General features: G+C 41.5%; 1 protein-coding gene across 1 annotated transcript in view; it reads right to left on the bottom strand.

Annotated features, from left to right (window-relative positions):
* The window catches only part of FBH1 (F-box DNA helicase 1), a 33,122-nt gene extending 15,393 nt beyond the window's left edge, over positions 1-17,729 (bottom strand). Inside the window, exons 1-9 of the mRNA XM_063153633.1 lie at positions 17,549-17,729; positions 14,967-15,454; positions 13,273-13,403; positions 9,838-9,967; positions 8,629-8,819; positions 5,761-5,856; positions 4,349-4,443; positions 2,496-2,664; positions 923-1,151 (exon numbers count right to left, since the gene is read on the bottom strand). Coding sequence (XP_063009703.1) covers positions 923-1,151; positions 2,496-2,664; positions 4,349-4,443; positions 5,761-5,856; positions 8,629-8,819; positions 9,838-9,967; positions 13,273-13,403; positions 14,967-15,454; positions 17,549-17,714 — 1,695 coding nt within the window. The 5' untranslated portion in view covers positions 17,715-17,729. The remainder of the gene's footprint in view (positions 1-922; positions 1,152-2,495; positions 2,665-4,348; positions 4,444-5,760; positions 5,857-8,628; positions 8,820-9,837; positions 9,968-13,272; positions 13,404-14,966; positions 15,455-17,548) is intronic.
* Between the last annotated feature and the right edge of the window lie 3,595 nt (positions 17,730-21,324).

Here is a 21,324-nt window from a genome sequence, read left to right on the forward strand (position 1 = left end):
ACATTTTCTTCTATCCCAGGCTGCTCCAGCCTGGCCTTGGGCACTGCAGGGATCAGGGGCAGCCCCAGCTGCTCTGGCAATGCCAGCCCAGGCAGGAATTCCTCATTGCCAAGATGCCACCCATGGCTGCCCTCTGGCAGTGGGAGCCATTCCCAAAAAGCCTCAGATCCTTTATTCCCATCCCAAGCAGCTCCTCAGATCCACAAGGATTTGGTGAGGAGATTGGCTGGAAGTATTTTTTAGAGAAAACAGGGATTATCCCTTTTTTCCCCAAGCATCACCTTCCTCCCAATCTTTGATTCCTCCTCCCAATCTTTGATTTCTTCTCCCAATCTTTGATTCCTCCTCCCAATCTTTTGATTTTCATCCCAGTCTTTTGAATTTCATTTCAACCTTTTGATTTTCCTCCCAGTCTTTGATTCTTCCTCCCAATCTTTGATTCTTCCTCCTGATTTTCATCCCAATCTTTTGACTCTCATCCCAATCTTTTGATTCTCATCCTTCTCCTCCAAATCTTTGATTTCTCCTCCCAGCCTTTGGACTCTTCCTCCTCCCAATCCTTTGATTCTTCTTCTTCCCAGTCTTTTGACTTTCATCCCAACCTTTTGATTTTCCTCCCAATTCCTTTGCAATGTTGCACCAGTCTCTGATTTCTTCCAAAGCTCAGGATTGACCCCAACCCTTGACTGAAGGATTCCCCAATCCCAAATTTCAGCTGAACACAGGAAGATCTCTTCCAATCAACATTTTGGGAAGGGGGATGAGCATGAATTATTTTATAAAATCATGGACTGCTTTGGGTTGGAAGAGACCTCAAAGCCACCCCAACCACGAGCAGGGACATTTTCCACCATCCCAGACCTCCCCAAAGCCCATCCATGAAACCTCAGCAAATTCCAGAGGATCCATCCCAAAACCTCACCCTCTTTTCCTGCGGGCTCACTTGCTCCATGTTTCCATGAGTGTTTTTGAACCACAGGGGCACGTGCTCCTCAGAGATCTCCTCATCTGAGGAGGAGAAGAAGTTCCCCAAGGTCTGGGACACCGTTTTCCCTCTCACAAACAGGGACTGGCCCTCCCTGTTCCGCAGGAGGAAGCTGATGGAATAAACTGACATCTTGGAGAAGTTCAGCTTGCCTTTCTCTTTGTAGCTGTGCCAGAGGGACAAAAAAAAAGACAAAAAAGGACAAAAAAAGGACAAAAAAAAGGACAAAAAACCAACAGGAAACAAAAAAGACAGGGGAAAAAAGAAGACAGGGAAAAGAGAGGGAAAGAAAAAGAGAGGGAAAGAAAAAGAGAGGGAAAGAAAAAGAGAGGGAAAGAAAAAGAGAGGAAAAGAAAAAGAGAGGAAAAGAAAAAGAGAGGAAAAGAAAAAGAGAGGGAAAGAAAAAGAGAGGGAAAGAAAAAGAGAGGGAAAGAAAAAGAGAGGGAAAGAAAAAGAGAGGGAAAGAAAAAGAGAGGGAAAGAAAAAGAGAGGGAAAGAAAAAGAGAGGGAAAGAAAAAGAGAGGGAAAGAAAAAGAGAGGGAAAGAAAAAGAGAGGGAAAGAAAAAGAGAGGGAAAGAAAAAGAGAGGGAAAGAAAAAGAGAGGGAAAGAAAAAGAGAGGGAAAGAAAAAGAGAGGGAAAGAAAAAGAGAGGGAAAGAAAAAGAGAGGGAAAGAAAAAGAGAGGGAAAGAAAAAGAGAGGGAAAGAAAAAGAGAGGGAAAGAAAAAGAGAGGAAAAAAATAATTGCCAGGGAAAATAAAAGACAGGAAAAAAAAGACAGGAAAAAAAAAGGACAAAAGACAAAAAAGAAGTTAAAACACACAGGAATCCCTTTTTTTTTTTTTTTTTGTGCACTATCCCTGGAAAAAGCTCGGCTTTATATCCCAATTCATTCAAATATTGGAGTATCTTTAAATCTGCACAATTTGTCCTGATGGAAGCACAAATGTGTTGATTTTATACATTTTAGAGATGGAAAACTGAGCTCATCCCTGGAATTCTAGAGTGTTTGCAGAGCCAGGGAATGGGATTTCCTTTTTTTTCTAGGTCTTTCCTACCCCCAGCTTAAATGTGCCAGAATTGGACAGAAACTGGATCATGAAAACAGCTCAGGATAAGGAAATTGATCCTCTGGAAAAGGAATTGATCCTCAGGAAAAGCAGCACTTGGAGCATTCCAGTGGGAAACTGGATCATGAAAACAGCTCAGGATAAGGAAATTGATCCTCTGGAAAAGGAATTGATCCTCAGGAAAAGCAGCACTTGGAGCATTCCAGGGAAAAGCTCACCCCCAGTGGATTTCCACCTCCCTGCGAGGAGCTCCCTGGTTTTGGGGTGCTCCCATGGATGCTAAAATCCCTGGATCACCCCACTGCATCCATCTGGAAGCCATCAATGATAAATCTCCCCCCATTATTTGTGCTGCCTCAAATCCTGGAGGTTCCCCTCAAAACCACTTCCCCTTCCTCGTCCTTTCCCTGCTTCCACCAAGGGATTGGAACTCCCCACTCACCGTCTCCCAACGCTTCCAAAAGCCAAGGAGTGGAAGGTCTTGCAGGTGACATTCCTTGGGAAAACCATCTTCCCCTTCTCTGCCATAGCTTTGTTAAAAGTCAGGTAAAGGAATTTCAGCTCCGAGAATTTCTCCGCGTACTTCACCAAGGTCGAGGTTTTCCCTGTGCCTGGAGAGGAAAATGGGAACAACATAAAAATAAGGAATAAAATATCCATGGTCAGGAATGAATTATTCCACATATTTTAATTCTTTTTTACACTCCTGCTGTCCCAACTCCAATATTGCACTTCACTCCTGATTTCAGAGAAACAGGGAATTATTTGGGTTGGCATCAACCATTCCCAGCACCTCCAAGGCCATCCACGTCCCCAGGTGCCACATCCACAGGTTTTTAAATCCCTCCAGGAATGGGGTCTCCATCCCTGCCTGGGCAGCTGTGCCAGGGCTGGATAAGCCTTGCATGGAGGAATTGTCCCAATGTCCAGCCTAAACCTTCCCTGGCACAGCTTTAGGAACTGCCCACTCCAGTGTGGGTCCCTTTGCCATGGGATCAGTCCTTCAGGAGCTGCTCCAGCACGAGCCCTTTCATGTTTTCAGTCCTTCAGGAGCTGCTCCCTTTATCCATGTGCTCAGTCCTTCAGGAACTGCTCCCTTTCCATGGGGTCAGTCCTTCAGGAACTGCTCCATTTCCATGGGGTCAATATTTCAGGAAGTGCTCCCTTTCCATGGAATCAGTCCTTCAGGAGCTGCTCCAGCACGAGCCCTTTCATGTTTTCAGTCCTTCAGGAGCTGCTCCCTTTATCCATGTGCTCAGTCCTTCAGGAACTGCTCCCTTTCCATGGGGTCAGTCCTTCAGGAACTGCTCCATTTCCATGGGGTCAATATTTCAGGAAGTGCTCCCTTTTCAATGGGGTCAGTCCTTCAGGAACTGCTCCCTTTTCCATGTGCTCAATCCTTCAGGAACTGCTCCCTTTCCATGTGCTCAATCCTTCAGGAACTGCTCCCTTTCCATGTGCTCAATCCTTCAGGAACTGCTCCCTTTTCCATGTGCTCAATCGTTCAGGAACTGCTCCCTTTTCCATGTGCTCAATCCTTCAGGAACTGCTCCCTTTCCATGTGCTCAATCCTTCAGGCACTGCTCCCTTTCCATGGGCTCAGTCCTTCAGGAACTGCTCCAGCCTGGATCCCTTTTCTATGGGCTCAGTCCTTCAGGAATTACTCCAGCCTGCATCCCTTTATCCATGTGCTCAGTCCTTCAAGAACTGCTTCAGCCTGGATCCCTTTTTTCCATGGGGTCAATCCTTCAGGAGCTGCTCCCTTTATCCATGTGCTCAGTCCTTCAGGAGCTGCTCCCTTTATCCATGGGGGTCAGTCCTTCAGGCACTGCTCCCTTTATCCATGGGGGTCAGTCCTTCAGGAACTGCTCCCTTTATCCATGTGCTCAGTCCTTCAGGAGCTGCTCCCTTTATCCATGTGCTCAGTCCTTCAGGAGCTGCTCCCTTTATCCATGGGGTCAATCCTTCAGGCACTGCTCCCTTTATCCATGGGGTCAGTCCTTCAGGAATTACTCCTCCTGGGGTTCCAGGGAAATCTCTCCTCCAGCACCTGGAGCATCTCCTCCTCCTCCTCTCCCAAACTCGGGATCTCTAGGGCTGTTCCACATTTTCCCACTCCTCTCTCCCCTGTTTTTATTCTGCCTCCATTTTTGGCAGGTTTTCCCTTAAATTTGTTATCCCAGAGGCACAAACTGATCCCCTTGGGATCTCTCAATCCCTCAGACAGAGGGATCAGGGAGGGAAGGAGCAGATCAGGGATTTTCCAGGGATTTTTCCAACATTTTGGGCTCTTACCTGCAAATGCCATTATTTTCACTGTTTGGCCAGGCTCAATTTTGTGACTCAGAATCCTCTGCTGCTCATGGGTCAGTCTGACATCAGCCCGTCCACTAAAAACAGGGAAAAAATTCCAATCAACACGTGGGGAAGGAATTATTAATCCTTTAAAAACCCCTAAAACAAACCATCCCACTTAAAAGAAATTAACAGGGAAATCAGAGATTGATTGATCCCATCCCAACTTGGTTATTGGGAAAAGGAGAAAAGCATGGAGTAAGGAAATAGTGGAGATAAAATAAAAAGTCTTGGGGAAGATTTTTTAGGGAATATAGGAAAACATCACACACCAACAAAGGAAAATATATTTTTCAGGGACCAAGATGTGCTTTAAGAATGAATTTGGCACCTCAAGCTCATTAAAACCAGTTTTATCTCTGTTAGACCTCGGTGATGGATGAATTTATCCCATTCCCTTTCTCCAGGTGAGGATAAAGAATTGAATTATTTATTGCAGCAGCAGAAAAGAAACCCAGCTTGGATTTCTACATGCCAAGGAAGTGGTAAATTCCTTATGAATAAATTCCTTATTTATTGGGAAAGCTGGGAATGTGTTGGAACTCTGGATGCTGAGAATTTGAGACTTTCAGTACTGACAGACTCTGACTCACAGGAGAACACTGCATTTGACCAAAGGTGTGGAGAAGACTTCCAAAATTAATTAATAGCAGATTACAAGCGTGTAGTTTAATTAGAAGTGTGTAATATCACCAAATAGAAAACTTGAGAGTTTAAAGTTTTAAAATATAGTAATATATATATAAATAGAAGTTTTAAGACAGTAACTAAGACAGTAACTAATCCATCTTCTTTCTTCTTCATGAGTTTAGATTTTTATGGAAGCTGGGGATGGAAAAGGGAAGGGAGATCCTTCCTGGAGTGCTGAGATTGCCAGTGAAGCCCCCAGATCCCAAAATCCCTTCCTAGAGAGGAGTCGGGGTGGGGATGGATCCAATGGCAGGCTGGGAGAGCTGGGAATGGAGGGAATTCCCCGGAGAGGGAGCCTGGGGTGGGATTTTGGGAAGGGATTCCCAGAGCAGCTGGGGCTGCCCCTGATCCCTGCAGTGCCCAAGGAAGGATTGGAGCACCCTGGGATAGGGGAGGTGTCCCTGCCATGGCTGGGGGGGCACTGGTTGATTCCAAACCATTCCCTGATTCCAAGACAGACCCAGGAGCAAGTTTAAACTCAGCACTCCCAATTTTACAGATCTAAGGCCCCAGTCCTGATTTTCCCTGAGAATTCATGGGAAGGTGGTGAGCAGCAGGATCAGCCGTGCCACTGATCCAGCTCCACCTTTGCCTGCTGTGGAATATTTGGGATATTTGCTCCTCACTCCATGGAATTGCTCAGCATGCACTGCCCGGATCACCTGGGACACAAATCCATCCTTCCCTCTTGCAGAGGCTGCACAATTCCAGAGGCATTTTCCATCAGATACAAACAGTAGAAAATATTGTAGTGAAGCCTGGAAAAAATAAAGGATAAAACAGGAATTACTGAGAAATAGGAAATAGTTAATAAATAATAATTTTATGTATAAAATTATATATATAATAAAATTATATATATAGTAAAATTATATATATATGTATTATATAAATTATATGAAATTATATAAATATAGTATATATAAAGTTATAAATATATAGTTAAAACTATACATAAAATTATATATACATAATATATATTTTATATTATAAAATTATATATATAGAATTATATATATAGTATATATATTATATATATACTATATATACCATATATAGTTATACTATATATAACTATATATAGTTATAAAATTATATATATAAATTATATAAATATAGTATATATAAAGTTATAAATATATGGTTAAAACTATACATAAAATTATATATACATAATATATATATTTTTTATATTATAAAATTATATATATAGAATTATATATTTATAGTATATATATTATATATATATACACTATATATACCATATATAGTTATACTATATATAACTATATATAGTTATAAAATTATATATATAGTATATATATTATATGTATACTATATATATACCATATATATAGTTATACTATATATACCATATATATAGTTATACTGTAACTATATTTATATATTAACTATATAAATACAATATATATAATATTTATATATAAATATATATTATTTATATATAAAATATATAATAATTATCTATATAATATATATTATATAGTTAATATTGATAATGTATATTTTATATATATATATATATATAAAAATAACAAATTAAACCTCTGCAGCCACTTAAAACACCACCAATATCTTGGATAATTAAAAAAAGAAGCCTCAAGCTCTGCAGGAAATGATGAATAATTCAAAATGTTCTTTAAATCATTCTGCCCTGCCAGGTTTGTGTTTCAGGGTCTCCCATGCCAGCATGAGCTGGGATCAGAGTCCAGGGGATAATTCTGCTCTCCTGAGCCACAGCTACCAACAGAGCTGGGGCTGGGGGGCCTTGCAGGGAATTTGGGGCTGATTTGGGCTTTTAAAGAGAGGAAATTTTTGGTTTAGAATGGTTTTAGGGCCGGTTTTTAACTCTGATAATAATTCTTGCTGGTTTTCACTGCAGAGGGAAAAGAGATCCTTTGGGTTTAGCTGTGTTGACAACAACTGGTTTAAAATTAACCTGGATTCTCCAGCAGGGTTTTCCCACCGTGCTTCTCCCTCTTTTGGGGCAGTTTTGTTCCTTTCTTGCAGCCCTCCAGGACACATTTTGTGTCTCTCACCAAGATTTGGACCCTCAGACTCATTAATTACTGCAAACAGCAATCAGGCAATTCCTGCAGGACACATCTCCTCCTTACTCCCAGGAGGAATTCCCACTTTTTCTGGGGAGATGGAAATTCCAGGGAGGTGGAAATTCTGAAATCCCTGGATTTTGACCTGCCACATTTCCTGCAGGTTAGTGACTTTATCCAGCAATGAATCAATCATTAACATCCCAAACAAACATCCCAGTTTCCCTCAGGATGAGCCTTTCCCTGTCCTACAGCTTCCAGAGCCATCTAATTCCTGGATATTTGGATTTTCCACTCCAGTTCCTTCCCACTTTTCTCTCCAGAAGGATTTCCCTGTGTCCTCATCCTTATCCCCCCTGAAATCCTGAAGGAATCTCAAGGAATCTCTGCTCAGATCCCTTTTTTTTTTTTTTTTGGGAACAAAAGGATCATGAGGGAAGGAGCTCCTAGGACTTGGAATGAAGTAAAATAAATCAGTTTTGGGGAGGTAATAAAAACATTAAACTGTCATAGCTGAGTAGGAGGAGTCTTTGAATCCTGGCTTTATTTTGGGAAAATTTGGAGTTTTTTGAATGTTGTCTCCTGAAAGGAGTGACAGGATAAGGGGGAATGCCAGAGGGATGGGATAGATGGGAAATTGGGCAGGAATTCCTGGCTGGGAAGGTGGGGAAGCACTGGAATGGAGCTCCTAGAGGAGCTGGAGCTGCCTCATCCCTGGAGGTGTCCAAGGCCAGGCTGGAGATCCAAATCCCCAGGGAACTGGAGGGATCTGAAACTCAAATTTGGAGAGACCTCAGAGCCTCCTCCAGAGCCCACAGGGGCTCCAGGAGAGACTTTGGGATAAAGGATGGACAGGACACAGGGAATGGCTTCAGACTGGGAAAAAGGGGAGATTTAGGATGGGATCTTGGGAAGGAACTCCCAGAGAAACTTCAGCTGCCTCATCCCTGGAACATCCAAGGCTGGACTGAAGCACCCTGGGATGGTGGGAAGTGCCCAGGGATGGAATGGGAAGCTCCTGACTGGAAAAAAGGGGAGATTTAGGATGGGATCTTGGGAAGGAATTCCTGGGCTGGGCTGGAATTCCCAGAGAAACTTCAGCTGCCTCATCCCTGGAACATCCAAAGCTGGACTGGAGCACCCTGGGATGGAATGGGAAACTCCTGACCTGTTGGAGATGGGAATGCTCCTGTTCTGCTGGGATTTGGAGGCATCTGAAACTCAAAGTTGGAGAGACCTCAGAGCCTCTTCCAGGGTCTGAAGAGGCTCCAGGAGAGACTTTGGGATAAAGGATGGAGGGACAGGACACAGAGAATGGCTTCAGACTGGAAAAAAGGGGAGGTTTGGGAAGGAATTCCTGGGCTGGGCTGGAATTCCTAGAGCAGCTGGAGCTGCCTCATCCCTGGAAGATCCAAAGCTGGGCTGGAGCACCCAGGGCTGGAATGGGAAGCTGCTGACCTGTTGGAGATGGGGATGCTCTTGTTCCTCATGGCCAGCAGCAGCGTGGCCATGCAGTGCAGCACCTCGGTGACCTCCAGCAGGGCCAGCTCCGAGCGGGGGCTCCGGAAACATTCCAGCAGCCTCTGGATGTCCCCAACGCCGTCAGAGAACAGCACCATGACAGCAAACACGGCCCACATCTTCTCTGCCTGGGCAAGGACAAGGGAAACACAGCAAACAGCTTGGAGCTTCCAGGGAAATCTCACTGGGAGCTGGAAAAATTCAGTGAGGAGCTGTTAAATCTTAAATTGATGCCTTGAGAATCTGAGCTAGGACAGAGGCTGGGCAGAGTTTCAGATTAAAGCAGGGATTTATGGAAAGGATCCATGGGTGCACCTTGGGCAGCAGCAGAGCCCAGCCAGGGCTGCACCCAAGATGAACCAAAACGGCCCCAAAATGCACGAGCGCTGCCGGGGTCTGTCCCTGGGATCAGCTCTGCTCCATTTGCACCTTGCAGTTCATTGTCCCATTGCAGCTTTAGCCCAGGCAGTCCCACCCTGCTTGTTTTTCTCTCTGCAGCCCACGGGGTTTGTGCTCCTGGGCTGAGATTTGGGGCATTTGTCCTTGGTGCCCAGCTGGAGCAGCAATTGTTTTGTCTCCCTGCTCTCACCATCCCACAACGTGAAGCCCAGCCCCACACACTAAAGCAGCACAGAATATAAAATAGGAAAGCCAAACCTGAGGCATCATGGTCAGCCCAAACGATCCCAAATAACACCACAGAGGGAGGAGTTTGCGACACAGGAGGGCACAGTGACCTCAGACAAGTTTTAGGATGGGTGAAAAAAGGGAGGAGCACATCCTGTCCAGCTTCACCCATCCAAATTTATGGGAATGGCAGGAAGGAAAACCTGGATCTCCCCAGAAATGTGGGCTGAGGTCAGATCCCAGGGCATGGTGAGTGCCTGGAGAGGTGCTGCCTGTTCCCAAACCACTTTCTGTGGGATTTAGGGATCATTCCTTCCAGCTGTTTGCCTTGATTCCAGAGGAACCAAAACCCATTAAAACACAGCTCCAGAATTCCTCCAAATCCATTTGGTGACAGGAAACACCACAGAGGCTTGGGGACACTGCAGGAATTTGTTAAAAAAAAAAAAAAAAAAAAAAAAAAAAGCAGAAATAAGAGTGAAATACAAGAAATAAAAAAGAAATAAGAGTGAAACTCACCCCAGGCTTGCTGTGCAAATCTGGGAATTTGCTGAGGACACAGAAGTGAGCCTTTGGGAAGAGGGGATGGGTTCCCAAGAGCTGGAGAAGCCTGCTGGGATCCACCCTGGCTCCTGTGCATGACACCAACCTGTGCAGGGGAATAACAGGGATTTGCTCTCCCAGGAACCTGGGGCTGCTCCAAAGCACAGCTGGTGATGCCCACAGCCCATCATTAATGCAGCAAGGACCAGCCACTGAACTCAGCAAAAATAACGTTAATAATTGTCAGAAAGACTTGCCTCTGCACAAAGAACACTGCACACAAATCAGTGTTTGCCTAACTCTGTATATAGGTAAATTACCAAACACCCATCTTTTAGAAAATTTAAAATATTCATGTAGTCTGTAGATGCTTTTTCAAGCACAGTTTTGACTTCTGCATTCAACCAATCATACTTGCTGCCATAGTTTTACATTAAAAACATTAAAAAAACTGATATAAAGCTTCCAACCATTAAAAAACTGCACAGACCTCTGCGAAAAACACACAGAGAAAAGAAACCTGGGAACTATGAATAAAATTTTCTTCATGCCCTTTTAAAGTTTTAAACCTACTTTACCTATTTCACAACAAAAAAATAAACACATTAATAATTAACTAGCACCAGAAGCCACCACACTCTTTAATACATTAACCAAAAAATCTTAAAATTAAAAAAAAAAAATCTTAAATTAACAAACAAAAAATCCTAAATTAACAAAGAAAAAAATCTTAAATTAACAAACAAAAATCTTAAATTAACAAACAAAAAATCTTAAAATAAGAAACAAAAAATCTTAAATTAACAAACAAAAATCTTAAATTAACAAATAAAAAATCTTAAATTAAGAAACAAAAAATCTTAAATTAGCAAACAAAAATGATGTACAAGCTTTTGCTTCACTGAGTGTACCCCAAGAAGTACATTTTGTGGGAAAAGGCAGGAAAGAAAAGAGTTTGGGTCTGGAAACCAAACCATGCATGAATTGCCTGCATCTCTTCACCTGAACACACTGAGGCCTCAGAAATAATGATTCTTAAATCTGCTCTCCACCTGAACACACTCCTATTAATAAAAATGATACTAAATTCTTAAATCTGCCCTTCACCTGAACACACTGATGCCTCAATAATTAATCTTAAATCTGCTCTTCACCTGAACACATTGATGCCTCAATAATAATTTTTCTTAAATCCTCTCCACCTGAATACATTCATGTTAATAATATTTATATTTTATTTTCAAATCTGCCCTTCACCTGAACACACTGATGCCTCAATCATAATTACACTTTATTTTTAAATCTGCTCTTCATCTGAACACACTGATGCCTCGATCGTAATTCTTCTTGAATTTTCTCTCCACCTGAACACACTCATATTAATAATAAAAATATACTTTATTATTAAATCTGCCCTTCACCTGAACACACTGATGACTCAATGATTTTTCTTGAATCCTCTCCACCTGAATACATTCATGTTAATAATAATTATATTTTATTCTTAAATCTTCTCTCCACCTGAACACACTGATGCCTCAATAATAATTATTCTTGAATCTGCTCTTCACCTGAACACACTGATGACCCAATCATAATTTTTCTTAAATTTGCTCTTTTCATGAACACACTGATGCCTCAATGATAATTCTTCTTGAATCTTCTCTTCACCTGAACACACTCGTATTAATAATAATTATACTTGATTCTTACATCTGCTCTCCACCTGAACACACTGATGCCTCAATAATAATTATACTTTATTTTCAAATCTGCTCTCCACCTGAACACAGATGCCTCAATAATAATTATATTTCATTCCTAAATCTGCTCTTCACCTGAACACACTGACGACCCAATCATAATTTTTCTTAAATTTACTCTTCACCTGAACACACAGATGCCTCAATAATAATTTTTCTTGAATCTTCTCTCCACCTGAACACGCTCATATTAATAATTATATTTAATTATTAAATTTGCTTTTCACCTTAACACACTGATGCCTCAAAAATAATTTTTCTTGAACCCTCTCCACCTGAACACACTCATATTATAAAATTATACTTTATTCTTCATATTCTTAATAATAATTTTACTTTATTTTTAAATCTGCCCTTTACCTGAACACACTGATGTCTCCATCATAATTATTCTTGAATCTTCTCTCCACCTGAACACACTCATATTAATAAAAATTATACTTTATTCTTAGATCTGCTCTTCATCTGAACACACTGATATCTCAGTCATAATTATTCTTAAATCTTCTCTTTACCTGAACACACAGATGCCTCAATAATAATTCTTCTTGAATCTTCTCTCCACTTGAACACACTCATATTAATAATTATACTTTATTTTCAAACCTTCACCTGAACACACTGATGCCTCAATCATAATTAATCTTAAATTTGCCCTTCACCTGAACACAATGATGTCTCAATCATAATCATTCTTAAATCTTCTCTCCACCTGAACACACTCATATTAATAATAAAATTATTCTTAAATCTGCTCTCCACCTAAACACACTGATGCCTCCATCATAATTATTCTTGAATTAAAATCTTCTCTTCACCTGAACACACTGATGCCTCAATAATAATTCTTCTTGAATCTTCTCTCCACCTGAACACACTCACATTAATAATTATTCCCTGTTCATCCCTGCTGTGTTTTCCATGCAATCTGAGCAGCTGGAATTTGCATTTCCAGCCCATCCCTGTGCCAGCAGCCACCTGGACAAGAATTCCCAGTTTTGTGGCCCAGAGGAGCTGGAATAAATTCGTGCACCCAGCTCTCAGACTGGAAGCTCCTTCTGGCTGTCTGCAAGTGTCCTTGAGTGCAATTCCATGCCCAGGGGTGGAACTGGATCATGTTAAGGTTCTTCCCAATCCAAACCATTCCATGATTCCAGAAGTTGGATCCACCTTGCTCCTTTATTTTTTCTCTATCTTAACCTCTAAACCTTTATTTATTTTAATGCAGCACTGCTCTAAACTATAAATCCACATTCCTGCTTTTAAATTTGGAAGTTTTTTCTAAGGTCTCAGATTAAATCTTTTTTTTTAATTCTAAGTTTTGGCTTACAGCCCCAAAGTTCTGAGAGTTTTTGGCATTTCAGGCTCCAGCACTGTGGATGTGGCACTTGGGGACATGGGTGGCCTTGGCAGGGCTGGGAATGGTTGGATCCATGTCTTAGAGGCCTTTTCCACCCTGAAGAATTCCATGATTCCAGGATCTTGTGTAACAGAATAAGGAAAGGAAAGTTTTGTACCTCTTTTTAGTGGTTTTTCCTATTAAAATCACTTTCCCTCCCCATTTTTCCTGCACGTGTCCCAGAAGACAGACCTGGCAATTTGAAGAAATCCCAAAGGCAGGAAAAATGTGAGGATGTGCAGGACTCACCTGACCAGCCCCAGCACACAGCCCTGGTGCTCCTGGGCTATGGAGAATTCCTGCAGGATCTGCTCCACCCTCAGCAGGGCTGACTGCTCCCTCCTCAGGAACTGCTGGTACAGCTTCTTCCAAGGGATGAACTGCAGTGGGAACACAGGAATCACCCCATGGCATCATCCCAAAGGGGAGCCAGGGGCAAAGGGAGAAATCAGGGGGGGCTCAGAGGCATGGGGGTGAAAAGGGAGCTGGGTGGGAAAGGGAGATGGGCAAGGAAACGGGGGAAAGAGAAGGGGGAAAAGAGAGAGAGGGAAAAGAGGAGGGGAAAAAAGGGGGAAAAAGAGAGGGAAAAGAGAGAGAGAAAAAGAGAGAAAAAGGGGAAAAAGGAAGAAAGAGGGAGGAAAAAAATAGGGGCGAAAAGGAAGGGGGGAAAGGAGCTGGGTGGGAAAGGGAGATGGGGAAGGAAAGGGGAAAAAGAGAGGGAAAAAAAGAGAAGTGGGAAAAGAGAAGGGGAAAAAAGAGAGGGAAAAAAGAGAGGGAAAAAGAGAGAAAAAAGGGGAAAAGGAAGGAAAAGGGAGGGGAAAAAAGAGGGAGGAAAAAAAATAGAGGGGGAAAAAGAAAGGGGGAAAAAGGAGGGGAAAAAAGGAGCGGGATGGGAAAGGGAGATGGGGGAGGAAAGGGGAAAAAGAGAGAGGGAAAAAAAGAGAAATGGGAAAAGAGAAGGGGAAAAAAGGAGGGGAAAAGAGAGGGAAAAAAGAGAGAGAAAAAGAGAGAAAAAAGGGGAAGCATGGATGATCTATGGGATCATCCCAGGGTATTCCTTACCCATGGATCTTGGATCTTTTGGTCCAGAGGACCAAAGAAAAAGGGCAGGAGATCTAAAAATTCCTGGATTGTGGGAAGAATTATGGGATTTAAAGGAACAAAGGGAGGCATGGATGATCCCATGAGAAGAATGATGGGATTTAAAGGAACAGAGACATGGATGATCCAATGGGATAATCTCAGAGAGTTCTTTACCTGTGGATCTCAGATTTTGGATATAGGGCAGCAACTTTTGGTCCAAAAAAATGGCAGGAAACCTAAAAATTCATGGATTTGGGGAAAAATGATGGGATTTACAGGAACAAAGGGAAACAAAGGATGTATGATCCCATGGGATGATCCCAGAGAGTTCCTTACCACAGATCTCAGATATAGGGCAACAACTTTTGGTCCAGAAGACCAAAGTAAAAATGGAAAAATGGCAGGAGATCTAAAAATTCATGGATTTGGGGAAGAATAATGGGATTTATAGGAACAAAGGGAAGCATGGATGATCCCATGGATTTATCCCAGAGTATTCCTTACCCATGGATCTTGGGTCTTTTGGTTTAGAAGACCAAAGAAAAATGGCAAGAGACCTAAAAACCTCACAGACTTAGGGAAGAAAGATGGGATTTAAAGAACAAAGGGAGGCATGGATGATCCCATGGGAAGAATGATGGGATTTAAAGGAACAAAGGGAGGCATGGATGATCCAATGGGATAATCTCAGAGAGTTCTTTACCTTTGGATCTCATATTTTGGATATAGGGCAACAACTTTTGGTCCAAAAAAATGGCAGGAAACCTAAAAATTCCTGGATTGTGGGAAGAATAATGGGATTTACAGGAACAAAGGGACAGATGGATGATCCCATGGGATGATTCCAGAACGTTCCTTACCCGTGGATCCCGGATTATCTCCCTCCAGCAGCGACACACCAGGCTCAGGTTCTGGTACAGATCCAGAACTGGCAGGAAAGCAAAAATGTTCCTGAGGATCTCAGGAGGAAGGTCCTCCATGGACCCCTGAGGAGCCTGCCAGCTCGGCGTGCCCAGCAGCCCGAAGTGGGAATCGGGAAGGGGCTCCACCTCCAGCTCCTCCCATTCCTGCTGGATCCCACTGAGCTCTGGGATCTTCTCCTCAGGCTCCTCCCAGAGCTCCTGCTCCGATTTGGGAATCGCTCTTTTCCTGGAGCGGGCCCTGGGAGGCGGCACCAAGGCCTGGGCAGGCAGGGAGAGGGAGGGCTGGCTGAGGGAAGCAGGAGGTGCAGGGGAAAAGGGATCCAGGGGCTCCTCCTTGATCCCAGGGCTCGGCATCCCAGCGCCTCCCGCTCGCGGCGACTTCAGGATCCCAAAGAAATCCGAGATCTTCCTCTGCTGGCCTGGGGCTGCACAAAGGGGGAAATGGGAATGAAATTGATACTGGAACCCTGGAAAAAGTTAAAGATGGGATCTAAAAATGTTAGGCTTTGTGCTTTCCCAGATCAACTGCGCCTGCGTAAGCAGTATGATAAATTATATAATTGTTAGATGTGATGATTGTTTAGTAATTAAATGTAATTATTATATAACCATAACAAGAATAGTGAGAAACTATGTTGGAAATTCAGAGAGGGGCTAAATTTATGTATACAATAGAACAATATAAGTTTAATAATTAACATGAAAGTTACATAACCATAGAGTATAAAACATGATCATTTCAGATGTATGGTCGGAGTCAGATTTGGGTTGAATATACCCCAATTCCCAGAGCTCTTAATAAAAAGCACCGCATATAGTCCCTGTGATTATGTGGTTTTGAACGCTAACACTCCATGAGGAAATTCCTGCTGAATTGTCCAGGAGCAGGTGTCCTCATGATAGTGGAACCCTGGAAAAAGTTAAAGATAGAATCTAAAATTGTTAGGCTTTGTGCTTTCCCAGATCAACTGCGCCTGCGTAAGCAGTATGATAAATTATATAATTGTTAGATGTGATGATTGTTTAGTAATTAAATGTAATTATTATATAACCATGAGAAGAATAGTGAGAAACTATGTTGGAAATTCAGAGAGGGGCTAAATTTATGTATACAATAGAACAATATAAGTTTAATAATTAACATGAAAGTTATGTAACGATAGAGTATAAAACATGATCATTTCGGATGTATGGTCGGAGTCAGATTTGGGTTGAATATACCCCGATTCCCAGAGCTCTTAATAAAAAGCACTGCATATAATCCCTGTGATTACGTGTTTTTGAACGCTAACAAAATCATGGAAATCAGGGAATGAGGAAGAATTTGGGGTTTTGGTGGCATTCCAGGCTGGGCAGGGAATGTTCAGTGGGAAGGGAGCCAGGTACAGAGAGAATTCTCAGGAAAATGGGTCGGAATCCCAAATCTCCCAGGAATTCAGGGTGGGTTTGCTGGGGTTTCTGCTCAGCCACAGGTGTGGAGGCAGCAGGATTTGGGCAATAAAATGATATTAAATTTAAACAAAAGAATAAAAAAGAAAATAGAAAATTAAATGAAAAGAAATAAAATGAAAATAACAAATATGTAAACCAACATAAAATAAGAAATAAAATAAAAATCATATAGAGTTTTAAAAAGAGAAATTAAGTGCAACAAATAAAATGAAAAATTAAATAAAATAATTATACTTTTTAAAAATAAAGTGAATAAAATCACAAAATCTCACAGAGAGGAAATGGGTCAAGGAAACTCTTTTCAATGGAATCCTGGAATGGTTTGGGTGGGAAGGGACCCCAGAGCCCCTCCAGTGCCACCCCAGCCATGGCAGGGACACCTCCCACCATCCCAGGCTGCTCCAGCCCCAGTGTCCAACCTTGGCCACTGCAGGGATCAGGGGCAGCCCCAGCTGCTCTGGGAATCCCTTCCCAAAATCCCACCCCAGGCTCCCTCTCCAGGGAATTCCCTCCATTCCCAGCTCTCCCAGCCTGCCATTGGATCCATCCCCACCCCGACTCCTCTCTAGGAAGGGATTTTGGGATCTGGGGGCTTCACTGGGAACCTCAGCACTCCAGGAAGGGTCTCCCTTCCCTTCTCCATCCCCAACTTCCATAAAAATCCCTGGGGATGGATTCTGAGTGTCCCAAATCCCAGAATGGTTTGGGTGGGAAGGGCCCTTCAAGCCCATCCCATTCCAATGCCACCATCCCAGGCTGCTCCAGCCTGGCCTTGGGCACTGCAGGGATCAGGGGCAGCCCCAGCTGCTCTGGCAATGCCAGCCCAGGCAGGAATTCCTCATTGCCAAGATGCCACCCATGGCTGCCCTCTGGCAGTGGGAGCCATTCCCTGGGTGCTGTCCCTGCAGGCCTTGTCCCCAGTCCCTCTGCAGCTCTGCTGGAGCCCCTGCAGGCCCTGCAATGTGCTGGGAGCTCTCCCTGGAGCCTTCCCTGCTCCAGGGAACATTCCCAGCTCTCCCTGGATCCCTCCCTGCCCCAGGGAACATTCCCAGCTGTCCCAGCAGTACCTCTGGGATGTCTCCGTGTGCCGTGGATGGGATGAAGGCCCCGGTTTCCCCCTCCTCCTCCTCGGGGCAGGCTCAGGGGGTGCCTGAGCGGGGCTGAGCCCTCGGGGCTCCGGGCCAGGGCCGTGCACTCGGGGGCTGTGAGCTGCCGCCGCCCGCAGCGCCGCATCCTGCGGACAGGAGGGGAAACAAAGGGAAAAAAACAAATTTTATTTTCTCCTCCGGAATCCTGAGAGGCCGCAGGGTTTCAGCGAGTTATAGTGGAGTGATGGTTTCGTGTGGATATTTAGGGGATGATTTAGTTGGGGTATGTTTAGTTAGGAATGCCATCACAGCCAGGAGTTCCTAGAGAAGCTGTGGCTGCCCTTTTTTATAAATGACAGTATAGCTACAATTTCATAATTACATATGATATCATTAGATGTGATGGAATATAATAAGATATAATAAGATATAATATAATAAGATATGATATAGCATAATATAATATAGTATAATATAGCATAATATAATATAGTATAATATAGCATAATATAATATAGTATAATATAGCATAATATAATGTAACATAACGTAACATAATATAATATAATATAATATAATATAATATAATATAATATAATATAATATAATATAATATAATATAATATAATATAATATAATATAATATAATATAATATAATATAATATAATATAATATAATATAATGTTATAAATGACAATATAGTTAATATATTATATCATAGTACAAATAAAATTATTCTATAATCATTATAATATTGTAGGTGTAAGTAGAATACTCTATAATTATTATAATATTATAATTATAATATTACTATATTAGTATAATATAATATATTATGTATAGCCATATAATCATATTATAATATAAAATATTACATTATTTATAATAAATGTTATTGTCTTATATTATAATTATATTATTTATATTAGTATGATAGGGTTGTTTATATTATTATATTATAATGCATTATAGTATATTATCCATTATATTATAATATATGATACAATATTATCAATATATTAATGGAACCATATTATCTATATATCAATGGAATATATTAATAATATAATATGAATATTGTAGGATTTATAAATTCTGTAATATGTTTATATCATCATAATAATATAATATTACTTGTACAATATATAATATATATTATATAATAAATATAATTAATCAAAGTAATAATTAATATAAATAAATATAAATATAATAAATTATATAATATATAACGTAATCTAGTAACATTATAATACATTAATTGTCTTTCACATTTATGCATTGGCTTTACAAGTTATTTTTAATCACAACAGTTTTAATATAATACAATTTATAATCACTTTTAACTACTTTTTAGATATAATATAATCTGTCAGCTTTTATATACACCATTTAGCTTGCACAAATAGTAATAAAAGAAATATATGCTTAGGTTTTCTCATAATATTAGAATAGAAACTATGTAGTTAAATGTAATTAAAATTAAAATTTTATTGAAATCAATTATGCTGAATACTTTTATTTACATAACTAACTCAGATAATGGCATAAAATAACAATGTTAATTCAGTGTATTTGTGGAGCATCTTATCTAAATGATAACATTTCAATAACAAGAACCAAGACACCCAGAAAAATGTTCCCTACTAATTCTCCAGTTATCAAGAAATGTCAAAACAACAAAATAGAACCTCAAGAAAAAATAAAATACATAAAATAAAATAACATGCAGACAAGTCAAAGGTCAAAATCAAGAAAAAGTATTCTCATAACACATAAACTAACAAAAATAGTGAAATATATATAATACTGAAATATTATATATATTATATATAAAATATGTATATTATATGTAATATATTGAAATATATATAATCCTCATAAATATGCATTTAGCCAATGTAATAAAAATATAGAAGAAAATTATTTTAACTAATGGTGTGCTTTTGGCAATTTGCACTAGATATATATAGAAGAAGAGATTAAATAAAATAAACCGAAATTAGAAAACCAAAATAAAATAATAAAAATTAAAATAAAAAATTAAAAATGAAATTAAATTAAAGGACAAACTCATTTTCCCAAGGAGGAAATTGGTTAAGAAAACTCTTTTTCATGGGATTCTTTTATCCCTTATTAAACTATTAACCCTTTTGCAGTTTAAAAAAATCCTCCTGGGAATTATTCCCATAAAATAACCAAACCTTACTTGGAATAGGCACAAACTCCTCTCTTCTGGCCACCAAAAACCCCCCACAAAATTCAATTTTTTTTTCCACAAAAGAAGCCAAAGGCAGCAGGAGTGGCTGTCACAGGATGAGCTCCCTCCTGCCAGCATCAGCAGTTTCACTTTTGCTTCCTTTAATTTATTTATTTCTCTTTTAAGAGCAGCAGCCCCAAAAAAGCCCCATTTTCCTCTTAGGGCAGGATGCAAGGATCAGCCTGGCTGATAATTTGGGATAATTTCAGGTTTTTTTCCAATGGAATGATTTTATGGATGTGCTGCTCCCTCCTTTTCAGCTCAGCAGAGCTAAAACCACTCAGCTCTTAGGGGAGCCTGGTTCCCAACATCCCCATTGCCTCAAAATATGGGAAATAAAAGGGAAAAACCCAATTCAAGGCACTTTTATGGCTTTTAGGAATGTGCTGAGGGAATCTGGGGCTGGATTTGGGTCATCTTTTCCAACCGAAATCATCCCAGGATTCTACTTAAAAATGGAATTTCTCAGGCTTCACCTGCATTCCTATTTTTTCCCAATTTCCCGTGTGGCCTCCAGTGTCAGCCAGGGCACCACATTCCAGCTGGGAAGCCAAAGGATCAGAGGATGGAGGGGGAAGCTCCCAAGGGAGGAGAAACATTTGGGATGAAGTTGGAGCTGCTCCCTGTTTTCCCTCCAGAACGTCCTTTCCAAACCCTTTCCCAAATGGATGCACCGACCTCGTCCAGAGGGTGCCCTCATTTCCAACCCCCCATTCCCAAAAACCCCTCAGTGCCAACGCCCCAATTCCAAGGAATTCCCTTTTAACCCCTTCTCAGCCAAAAGATTCCCTGTTCACTCCCCCATCCTGTTACTCCTCATTCCCAATCCCTCAATTCCAAGGATCCCCTCTTTTTTCAAGGCTCCTCTCAAATCCCAAGGATTCCCCCATTCCCAAGGATCCCCTCAGTGCCAACCCCCCAATTCCAAGGATTCCCTAATCCCCAAGGAATTCCCTTTTAACCCCTTCTCAGCCAAAAGATTCCCTGTTCACTCCCCCATCCTGTTACCCCTCATTCCCAATCCCTCAATCCCAATGATTCCCCTTTTTCTAAGGGTCCCCTCAAATCCCAAGGACACCCCCATTCCCAAGGCCCCCCTCAATGCCAAGGGTGCCCTCACTGCCAATCCCTGAATTCCAAGGATTCCCTCATTCCCAAGAAATTTCCTTTTAACCCCTTCTCAGCCAAGAGCCCCCCTGTCCACTCCCCCATCCTGTTACTCCTCATTCCCAATCCCTCAATCCCAAGGATTCCCCCATTCCCAAGGCCCCCCTCAATGCCAAGGGTGCCCTCACTGCCAATCCCCCAATTCCAAAGATTCTCTCATTCCTAAGGAAATCCTTTTTAACCCCTTCTCAGCCAAGACGCCCCCTGTTCACTCCCTCATCCTGTTACCCCTCATTCCCAATCCCTCAATCCCAAGGATTCCCCCATTCCCAAGGGCCCCTCACGCCGAAGGAGCCCCCATTCCCCAGGACCCCTCAATGTCCAAGC

The sequence above is a fragment of the Melospiza melodia genome, chromosome 4 (assembly GCF_035770615.1).
Source record: "Melospiza melodia melodia isolate bMelMel2 chromosome 4, bMelMel2.pri, whole genome shotgun sequence".
In the NCBI taxonomy this organism is placed as follows: domain Eukaryota; kingdom Metazoa; phylum Chordata; class Aves; order Passeriformes; family Passerellidae; genus Melospiza; species Melospiza melodia.